General features: G+C 53.1%; 1 protein-coding gene across 1 annotated transcript in view; it reads right to left on the bottom strand.

The window, feature by feature from the left end:
• Positions 1 to 10135: 10135 nt before the first annotated feature.
• BLK (BLK proto-oncogene, Src family tyrosine kinase) overlaps positions 10136 to 11446 on the bottom strand; it is a 46187-nt gene continuing 44876 nt past the window's right edge. Inside the window, exon 13 of the mRNA XM_060153616.1 lies at positions 10136 to 10784. Within this exon, the coding sequence (XP_060009599.1) occupies positions 10579 to 10784 (206 nt within the window). The 3' untranslated portion in view covers positions 10136 to 10578. The remainder of the gene's footprint in view (positions 10785 to 11446) is intronic.

Below are 11446 nucleotides of genomic sequence, written 5' to 3'. Positions count from 1 at the left end.
GCAAACGTCACCAGCTGAGGAGTATGGATAGGGGACTGGGCTGGAAGTCTAAAGCCGTGTGAGTTTGGGCCATTCACCCACCTTCTCTGGGCCTCAGTTTCCCCATCTGTGCCTTCTCATGGGGTTTTTACCGTTAGACAGAACGATACATGCGAAGTACCTAGTTCCAGGCACCCAGTCAGTGCTCATGCAGTATGTGCTGGGTGAATCTGAGTCCCCAGGATCAATGTTCGGCTCAGAAAGAGTCCCCACAAAGACGCAGATGCCACTTGGGCATTGGCCACCCCCAGCCCAACTCCACTGCGGAGGACGCCCTGCCTCCAGCCACTGGTGGCTGCCACCGGCGTCCCCGTCAGCCTCTCTGCACCCACATCCCCTGCCAGCTCTGTCTGTTCTACCAGCCTGCCTGGGTGCTGTTTTCCCAGAAGATTCACAAACATGTTCTGACCTGCTGTTGGGGGCTCGGGGTTCAGGAGACTCTGCCCTCTGCTCTAGCTGCGCCCGAGACCAACTACACAATCCTACCAGCCTCCCTAAAGCCCACCCGTTATAACATCCCCAGACCGTGGCACCATCCCCCTCCATAGCCCACCCCCCCCATGACACCCCACTGCTCTTTGATTTTTTTCGCCCTGGACCCTTGGGGAAGGGTCCCCAGCACTTTCAGTCAAACTGGGAAATGATACTGGAAGAATGGAGCAGAGTCACCATGTGCCTCAGAGAGAACCAAGAAGTTGATGTCATTTCCCCAAATCAGCTCCCCTGAGTCTTGAGGGGGGTCCTAGAACCCTAGGACACAGGACGGGACGAACTACAATTTTCCCAAGAGAAACCGGAGGCACAGAGAATTTAGGTGACTTGCTGGAGAGCACACAAAGGCTGGACCCAGGCAGGGGAGATTAGGGGAGCTCTGAGTCTCTCCAGGTCTGATGGTCTAAGGGTCCTTTCTAGGCTGAGGCCTGGGACAGCTTCGTCCACTAAAAAAATAGCATTAGGACCCAGAGGGAGCTGTGGCTGCGAAACCAAATAGGGATGGAGCTGGGAGCAGATGGTAAGCCTCTGAAAATCCAGGTGGCTGCTTCAAAGACCAGAGATTCCTGCTCTCTCAACTCATGAAGGGATTTTTTCCAAAGCTCCCCAGATCCCCGGCTCCCGCACACTTCCCTGAGATGCCACAGCGCCGGGGTCTTCTCCCGGTCAGCCGTGCCAACCCTTCTGAGTGGGGTGGAGGTGAGCCTGACTCTCGGAAGCTCTGTGCTGGAAAGTTGAAGATTTTAATAGTAAGGCTGTCCTGATACTTTCAGGGATGTAGGGCACTGCCGGGGAATTGCTTCCAAAGAGTGGCAGATCTGTGGTGAGCACGCTATGTAGGTTTCCGGAGGTCCTTGGAAGACTCTGCAAGTTGTATCCCGGCCCTGGTGAAGGACTGGGAAATCTCTGCAGGCTCGTTTATGCTAGTTTGGCAAATCCTATTTCCTCCAGGGGGGTACCAAGCAAACGTCACCTTGGCTAGCTGGGATTATAGAGAGAGTTGGCATAAACATAAAAGATCATCTAACCTTCCTCTTAATTTTTACAAATGAGGAAACTGAGGCCCTGAGATTGGCACAAATGACGCTGATGATGTTGTTGGTGGTGGTGGTGATGCCACAGTTCCTGTCACCCATTTACTTGACTCCCAAGGGTGTGATCTACGTTGGCACACCTTTTACTTGCACAGGGACTTGTACTATACCACTTTTACAGATGAGAAAAGCGAGGCTGGCCAGTGGCACAGCAGAGGTTCAGAGAGGCCTGCCAGGTCTCTGATCCTATCACGTGCTCTTTCCACCCACCCAGTCCCTCAAAAAGCCGAAAGACACAATTCTCAATTAGCAGGACTCAAGTGTAATGACGTTTGTGTGAGTCAGCTCAAAAGGAGAGGGCCCCTCACCCACTTCCAAGGATAAGGGGCAGAATGAGTCACTGCTGGGGCTCCGGGCAGCTGGGGGAGACCCAGGGCTGGAGCTGACATGGTCCACTGGGACCCCCTGCTTTCTGGGCACATGTCCATTCAGTGACCTGCGTCCAAATCCTGGTGCTGCCACATATTGGCTGGAGACCTTGGTCACTTAATATCTCTGAGTGTTTCCTCGTCCCTCCGTACTTCCCTGTTAGGTCTAAAGATGAAGAAGCAAAAAAGCAGGCCCACCAACTAGCACCGTGGTAGGGCCCGGGGTAGGCGTGCCATGCATTCTAGGTGCCATGACCGGTACTGTAGGAAACAAGGGCAGCCTGAGGTCTGAAGGCTGTCACAGGGCTGTCCGAGTCGTGGAGAGAGGAGTCGCTGGTGGTGGGAAGTTAGGCTCCCACCCCCCTACCCCATTAGGATGAGGAGAGGGGCTTGGTCACCATCAACCAGCCCTGCCTGGTCCCTGGACATGCCCCCCCCACCCCCGCACCCCGGCCTCCCTCAGTGCAATGATAAGCCTGATGACTGCACATTAAAGGTGTGGTGCCGAGCTGGCCTCCCCGTGAGGAGGCCGCTGATAACCTGGTGGGGGGCGCTATCTGGAGAGGAAGTGGGCTGGAATCGGGGTGGGGGTGGGGTAAATGAGGCCCAGCGTCAGGAGGCCTCTTGGAGCCCCAGGGCCGGACCCAACCCCGGGGTCACGTCACCCTGTCTCTGCCACCAGGCACAATTGCATCGCGCAATCCATCACTGACGCTGCCTGGCTTTTTTTCTCCAAGTGCATTACTGCATTCTCATCCCAAAAGATTCGAGCCGGTGGAGGACAGAGTAAACTGTGAGCCCCTCCCTCATCCGCCTTTGTCCCCTGAGCCCTCACCTCCACGCCAGGTCGTGCTGGGCTCGCTCTGGTCCCTTTGCTGCACTTGTACGTATGTGTAAGGGTCTGTGTGATAAATACAAAATTGTGTGTGTGTGTGTGTGTGTGTGTTAAATCACGCCATGTGTATTTTTCTGCACCTTCCCCATCCCGACCACGCAACGTATCTTGGGCATGTTTCCATAGCATATGGAAGTGCCCCATTCATTTTAATGACAGAATACGAGTCCACAAAATACATGTGCCTAAATTTACTTCCATCTTCCCCATGGTTGTACCTTCAAGTTGTTTTCAATGTTTGCTTTTGCTAAGACAGCATGTGGCCGCGAAGGGTATCATACACACGTCTTTGAGAACCAGGGCTTGTTTTAGTGTAGGGTAGTTTTCTAGAAGTGCAATTACTCCACCACTGTATGTAGGCTTCCCAAATTTTGAGTGGTACTGCCAAAAATGCTCCCCAAAACGTTTTTTATCAAATTACACTCCCATTGACACTCGATGAGGGTAACAATTTTCCCACGTCATCATCAATATTATTGGATATTAGCAGTATTGCCATTTTGCCATTCTGATGGCAAAAACACTGCATTACTATTTAATTTGCACTTCTCCATTTACTGCTGTGACTGGACACCTCTCCCTATGTTAGTAGCTGTTTGTAGTTGTCTTTCTGTGCACCGCCCATGTCAATCATTTGTCCATTTGTCTTTAGGTTGTTTAGAAACAGGAAGGACTCCTTACTTTTTCTTTGCAGTAATCCTTTGTTATACAGCTACTGCAAATATTTTCTCCCCGTCTGACACTTACTTTTAACTTGTTCAAGTCCTTCCTGAGGCTCTTATGTCCTTTGCAGGATTAGCAGTGATCCCATCCTTTGCTTTTGGATGTTTAGCCCTCATTTCTCTTGCAAACATCTGGTACCAATAGTAACAGTTACCCTTTTATCGAATGCCTGTCATGTGCCAGGCTTTCTGCGGAGGGCTGGAGATGCACCGCCTGTATCAATGCAGGCAAGGTAAGGCCCCGCGTAGTGGGTGCACTTGACGAGGGAGGACTCGGGCTTGAGGAGTGAGCTGACTTGCCAAAGGCCACCTGGCTGAACAGGACTCCAGCCCCCAGAGCCACGACCGCTGGCTCTTGTCTTCCCAGCCTCAGCCCCCTTATCGATGTGGCTCACACCATCCTTGCCTGAGCCCTGATTGGGCGTATTGTTTTGACTTTAATATGTTACTGTCTATCGGGCGTATTGTTTTGACTTTAATATATTACTATCTATCGGATGTGGACAAAGAGCAAAATAGCAACTTGTCCCCATTCATTCATGTATTTGACGCATATCCACTGAGCACTTTCTATGTTCCGGGCTCTGTACTAGGGGCTGGGGACACAGTGGGAAAAAGAAACAGCCCAGCTCAACAGAAGGGACGGCCTGGCAAAACCTTTCCGCATTTGACTTTATCATTTACTCACTCACTTAATAAATACCCGTGGATCATCTGGGATTCAGGAGGTCCTGCCTATTTTTCTTAATCTCAGGTGGGGTGCACGGGGGTGCAGCGGGCCTACTGTTCAAATCTAGGGGCTAGAAATGAGTAAGAAAGAAGCAACACAATCAAGAAATAATGCCAATGGCAAAAAGCTTGCACAATTCTGGGATTGAGTCTCTTTCCCAGGTGCCCTGGCCTGGTGAGTTAGGCGTGCAGGCAGGCCCGCCGGTGCAAGCACTCATACACCCTCACGTGCACATGCCCTACCCCTCTTGTCCAGCCTCTGGAACAGAGGCCACATATTCTACTTCCCTCTGGAGAGCAGAGGGCTCGCAGGCCAGTCGGTCTGTGCAAGCCCAGTCCTGGTGGCTCATGGGAAAGGCCGTTCAGTCCAGAGTGATGAGCTGCAGAGCGACCTTGGCCCAGAGGGAACGGCTCCAGCAGAGGTGCCTCCAGATGGTACCCTTGTCCTTCCAGAAGACCTCAGGCCGAGATTAGGGCCCCCCTGTCCTCCTGCCTCCCCTTCCTCGCAGGCGATGCTGTCAGCTCACGGGCAGCTATCCCCTTCACCTCATCAGTCCTCGGTAATCTGCCTGAAGACCTCTTGGGACTGGCTCCCATCAGCCCCGACAGCCTCTGCTGCCCACGGGGGCCTGGTGGCCCAGGGGCCAAGCTGATTGGAAAGGGGAGGCAGACGGGCCCCGGGGTGGGCAGGCTGGGCTCCCACACTGACTCCCAGGTGACCCTAGGGAGATGCTATCCAGCCTGGGCCCTGACGGGGGAGGGGCCGTGCATGTACTGACCTTCTACTGCACGTGTGACCCACACCCGAAACTTTAGCACATCCTCAGCTTCCCTGTGAGCTGGTACGTTTGTGTCCAATTTAAACATGATGGAACTGAGGCCGAGAGGGGTTAAATAATTTGCCGGGGATTCCACAGCCAGTAACAGGCACAGCCAAGAGGTGAAGCGAACACGGCCTGGTTCCTCCAAAGCCCGTCCTTCCACAGCAGGCTCGGCAAGTGGCCAGGGAGCGAGGCCACAGGGGTCTGGGCCCAGCCCGCGGATGGGTCTGGGGCAGCTCCAGCTCTGTCTCCAGCAAAGCCGTACCTCCCTCACTCTCCCAGGAACTCCCGCAGGAGGAAGCTCTACACGGAGGCTTGCGTCCCAGATGGCCAAGCTTGGCAGGTGACCTCACCTCTCACAGCCATGGTTTTCTCATCCATGAGGGGCACGGTTTGAAACATCTAGACCAGATTCTTCCTGGAAGAATGGTTAAGAGTGGTGAGTCCTCACTCCACCATTTACCAGCTGTGTGGCCTCGGGCCAGTTACTTACCCTCTCTGTGCCCCAGTCTCCTCATGTCTAAAATTAGGATCATAGGATCTACCTCTATCTTTATACCCAGTAAATGTTGACTGGTCATGAAGGTCTATTCAGCTCAGAGTGTACACGTGGTGTCAAGGTTAGTTCTTTCTTTAATCCAGAAGACTTTATGAGCTCAGCTTGGCTGGTCGTGGGGCGCACCGAACAAGCCTATGTCAGTTGTCTGTTTTCCCTGATCTGCCTGCGAGTCATGGTGGCCGCTGCCCGCAGCTCTCTCCTTGTTGCCTCTGCGGCTGGGTGCCCAGAACAGGATGTGTTTCTTCCCTGTGAACATGTTGGGGTGGAGGTCTGAGCACGTGCCCACGGATGCAGACCCACCTGGGGACGGCTGGTGAGAGCCTTGGGCAAGTAAACCCCGAGGCAGTGCTGGGCAGACTCACCCAGGGGGAAAACAAATAGAGTCCTTTCCCCAGAATAGAGTCCTGCCCGCCCCCCCACCCCAGACCTCCACCCAGCAGGGACCTCTCAACCAGGCCCACGAAGCCCCTAACACCCAGCCGCAAACAGCAGAACTTCAGAGGCACCAGCCTGAAGGGGCTTGTCACCAGCAAATACAGGGAAAAGAACTCGGGAAACTCAGACATCAAAGAGGACTGAGGTCCTGTGGTGTCCAAAGTCACAGAAACTTGGGTTAATACTATTAAAATGACACTAGCCACCCCAAACCCATTAGGATGGCTATTACCAAGATATCAAGTGTTGGTGAGAATGTGGAGAAATCAGAACCCTTGTGTGCTGCTGGTGGGAAGGTACAATAGTGCAGTTGCTGTGGAAAACGGCATGGTGGTTCCTGAAAACATTAAAAATAGAACTACTAGATGAGCCAGGCTTGGGTCTCAAGAGATATTTGTACACCAGTGTTTATTGCAGCATTAGTCACAAAAGCCAAACGGTGGAAACAACTCGTGTCCATCGACAGATAGATAAACAAAATGCAATATATATAATATACAATGGAATATTACTCTGTCTTAAAAACGAAGGAAATTCTGACACATGTCACAACTTGGATGAACCTTGAGGCCATTATGCTAAATGAAATAAGCTAGTCACAAAAAGACAAATATTGTATGATTCCACTTACATGAGGTTCGGAGAACAGTCAAATTCAGAGACAGAAAGTAGCATGGGGATAGCCAGAGGCTGAATGGGGAGTTAGTGTTTAATGGCAACAGACTTTCAGTTTGGGAAGATGAAAAACTTCTGAAGATGGATGGTGGTGAAGGTGGTTCAACAATGTGAATATACTTGACACTGAACTTAAAAAGTGCTGAAGTTGGTCAATTTTATTCTACGTGTATTTTACCGCACTTAAAAAAAAACCCAGACAACATGAAGCCTGGGGAAACTCGAGCCTTCCTTTTAAAGTACCTAAAGGAGTATGTAGTGGACCCCTTTGTAAGATAAATCATTGGAGACAGTTGTATCCTTTGCGTAAATCTGGATTATCGTGTGTGAGTTTGCTGAGAGCTGGTCCACTGGTTTTCCAGCTTAGCTTTGGTTCTTCCTTATTCGTAGATGGGAAGTTTATTCACACTAAATATTCTTGTTTTTAAAACTGGTCAGTTACAAGGATACATTGACCCCTACCGTACGTCTTGCACTGGGAAGGTAGAACGGAAGGTACAAAAGAAGAAATAATTATTATATTATGTCTGTGTGTCACTATTTGCTATGGGCTGAATTTTGTTTCCCCTAAATTCCTATGTTGAAGTTCTAACTCCCAGGACCTCAGGATGTGGCTGTATTTGGAGACGGACCTTTTAAAGAGGTGATTAAATTAAATGAGGTTATTGGACTGGACCTTAATCCAACACGACTGCTGTCTCTGTAAGAAGAGGAGAGAAGGACCAGACACACACAGAGGGAAGACCACGTGAGGACGAGGACACAGGGAGAAGACGGCCGTCTGTAAGCCAAGGAGAGAGGCCTCAAAAGAAACAACTCTCCTGACACCTTGATCTTGGACTTCCAGCCTCCAGAGCTGTGAGAAAATAAATGTCTGTTGTTGAAGCCCCGCAGGCTGCGGGGTTTGGTACTGCAGCCAAATGCACCAACTCAACGTCTCTTTAAATCCTGAAAACAGCCCTGCAAGGGAGTCACTGCTCTTCCCTGCCTGGAGAAGGGGAAATCGAGGCTCAGAGGACTTGAGTTACTAACTCAAGGTCACACAGCTGGAAAGTGCTGGGTAAACCCAGGTCCCTGACTTCAACACCCGGGGCCGCTCTTCTTGCAGTCCTGCCCCGAGGGTGGGAGCAGTGTGATGGCAGACAAAGAAAAATCCTAGCAACCAATAAAGAACAAAACGCTGAGGGGCACAGTTTGAAGCCCACCCTGGGAGACAAAGAGGACAGGGGACACCCAGTTAAGGCAGTTGGAGGTTGTGGATCAGGGTCTCTGAAGGCCTTTCTTTGGGGGCTGTCAAAATAATAAGAGCTTGGGCTTCCCCGGTGGCACGGTGGTTAGGAATCCGCCTGCCAATGCAGGGGACACGGGTTCAAGCCCTGGTCCGGGAAGATCCCACATGCCACGGAGCAACTGAGCCCGTGGGCCACAGCTACTGAGCCCACGTGCCATAACTCCTGAAGCCTGGGCGCCTAGAGCCCCTGCTCTGCAACAAGAGTAGCCACTGCAATGAGAAGCCCTTGCAGAGCAACGAAGAGTAGCCCCCGCTCACCGCAACTAGAGAAGGCCCGCGCACAGCAACAAAGACCCAACGCAGCCAGAAAAAAAGAAAAAAAAAAAAGAGCTAAAGTGTCTGAGCATTTACCATAAGACAGGCACTGGGATAAATACCCCATGTGTTCTATTTTGTCTAAACCTCAAAACAAGCCTATAACGTAGGAGTTATTAATGTGCCCATTTTCCAGATGAAGAAACTGAGACTCAGGGAAGTCAAGCAAAGTGTCTGAGTTCACACACCCGGGAGAGGAAGAGCTTGAATTTGAACCTAGGTGTATCTGATCCCAAAGGTCTTGCTGTTACTTATTTTACAATAGCACTGCAAACGCCCTGGCTCTGGGGAGGGAGGGAGAAGGGGAAGCACAAAATCCATGAGGGGTCCGAGGCTGGGGTGTACTCCTTACCAGAGCTCTGGTTGGGGGGCAGCAGTCATAGGCTCCACTCTCTCAGGCCTGGGCCCCTTTCCAATACCCTCACACGGACAGCTTGGGGCTGGGAGAATACTACCTCCACAGCCATGAATAGGGGCTGAGGGCAAAGAGTGGGTTCAGATCCAGGGTCCAGCACTGGCCAGCTAAGAGCCTCTGGACAGGCTTGGTGTGTGGAGTCTCTGCCGGTTTCCTCATTTGGGAAAAGAGTTTAGGCATAATAATGGTGAGCCCCCGCCCGCCTCTCCATCCCTCCCGGGGCTGTTTGGGAAAGCACCCTGGAAACAGCAATACTATGCAGATGTCTGTCCTCCTTTGCCTGTGCGGCAGCCCCTCCTTGAGGCTCTCCCAGCCCAGCATCCCCCATTCTCTGCTGCCACAGTCCAGCTGCTCTGCTTGGGGGCACATCCCTATCCCGCTACTAATGAGCTGTGTGACCATGGAAACACCGCGTACGCTCTCTGTTGCTGGTTTCTTTCTCTGTAGTCCCACCTCCTTGATTGTCACATGATCAGAGGAGTCGAAACAAGGCAAGTTGTTGGCCAGAGGTCCAGGGGGAGGGAGAGAGGAAATAGGTGGAGCGCAGAAGATGGCAATGAAAGTATGCCGTATGGTAGTATGATGACATGCGATTTTACATTTGTCCAAACCCACAGAATACAAGGCAAAGAGTGGATCCCAGCGTAAACTATGGACTGCAGTTAATAATAATCCGTCAGCGTCAGCTCATCAGTTGTAACAAATGTACTGCCACTATTGCAAGATGTTAATTATAGGGGAAATTGGGGGTGGGGCGGGGTGAGGGGTAAATGGGGATTCTCTACACTTTTCATTTCTTTTTCTGTAAACCTAACAGCTCAAAAAAAGGAAAATCTGTTACAAACAAAACAAAAACATGACAAATGGGGAGCCTCCATGAACAGTGAGGAACCCTGGAACCTTCCTTGGTGTTACCAGCCCCGCCTCATCAGTTTAGGCGGCCGGTCCCGGCGCCACCGGAGCCCAGGGCTGCTTCGCCTCCCCGGTGCGCGCACGGTCAGCTCTGCGCTCTGCAGAGCAACGGCCCTCCCACCCGCGACCCCGACTCAGACCTGGAGGCCAAGGATTTCTGAGGTAAGAGCGCCACCTGCTGGTCCTACTCAAGCTGCCCTAAAAGGCAGTGACTGTCGGGTCTGCGTCCTCGTCCTGGGGGGATGGAGGCTTGACTCTCACCCAGGGCCGTCCGCGAGTCCCTAGCGGCACCACTCATGCAAACACGAAGGTCATGTATGCGATGTCCAGGCTTGTCACCAGGAACGACACGGGAAAGGTCAGATCTCGTGACTTTATTACGGAAAAGTCCCCAAGTGCTCGAGCGCAGGACGGGTCAGGTGGGAGCCCGCGGGGCGCAGGTCGCCTGCGGTAGACTCCTGGCTTTTGGTGCCAGCACAGGAAGCCTTATATGACATGAGGACAAACACGAGTGTGCCGGGCACCATTCTCAACACCTTAGCGGGTCATCCTCGTGAAGGAGATGCAAGGTAGATACAACTGTGGCTCTTCCCCGTTGTGCCAATGAGACGGCGGAGGCACAGAGAGGCTAAGTAACTCGCCCAGGGGCACACAGCCGGAGAAGCTTCGTGCTGAGATTGGATCCGGAGTCCAAGCCGTGACCCACCTGCCAGGCCGCTCTACCTCTAGTTTGCTCATCTGAGAAATGGGCTTGCCGACCCCTCCCTGCCTTTGCAGCGCATCTGGGGCTGAGGAAGCCGCCAGTTGCACACGGGCCTAGGGCTGCAGCTCGTACTGGCCCTCGGTGGCCGTGTGGAAGTCCTCGAGCACCGACTGCAGGAACTCAAAGGTGGGCCGCTCCTCAGGCCGGCTGCGCCAGCACTCGGCGATGACGCTGCTGTACAGCTCGGGTGGGCACGAGTCTGGGCGCGGCATGCGGTAGCCGCGTCCCAGGTTGCCAATGACTTCGGGGTTGCTCATCCCTGGAGGCGGAGGGGACGCGGCTGAAGGGCGGCAGGGGCCCGCCAGGCACGGACCGCCATCTCCGCCCTCGCAGCCCGGCTGGTGCCACCTTTACGCATCCCACCATTTACTTTCCATTGCTTGGAGAACAGCTGGAAACGAGGCTGTAGCTTATCTCAGTGCGGGACAGTTCCTCCTGGGTGGGACCCTACCTCGCTTACCTGTGACTGCGCGGCACACAGGCGAGCATCACTCACTGCGCAGGTACTTGGTGAACAGGCCCCAGCCCCTCCCAGAGGCTGCTAAGAGGCCCCAGCCCCCCGGGCCTGAGGCTGCGGGGCTGGGGGTTGACCCTCAAGATGGGGCTTTGTACACAAGGTGAAAGACCAAGGGAGGGGCCACCTGCCCTCAGTTGAGGGCAAACGAGTTGGAGGAAACCTGAGTTCAGACCCCGACCTTAACTGAATTCCAGGCTTGGGGGCTCACTGACCTCTGCTGGATGAAGGGGACACAGCTCTGTTGCCAAGAGCAATGTTGAGGAAGGGGGTGGAAGCCCCGCCCCCAGAGTGGCACACTTGGGTTTCTGTTTCAACCACTGGGCTCCATTCTGACGTGCAGGTGGCAACCCCAGGCACTGAGGATGGGACATCTGCCATCACGGTCACGTCAGGACAGCCCCGAG

This window comes from Lagenorhynchus albirostris, chromosome 7, assembly GCF_949774975.1.
Source record: "Lagenorhynchus albirostris chromosome 7, mLagAlb1.1, whole genome shotgun sequence".
Lineage (NCBI taxonomy): Eukaryota > Metazoa > Chordata > Mammalia > Artiodactyla > Delphinidae > Lagenorhynchus > Lagenorhynchus albirostris.
Note: the sequence above shows the minus strand (reverse complement) of the source record. Positions and strands in the feature narration are given on the sequence as shown.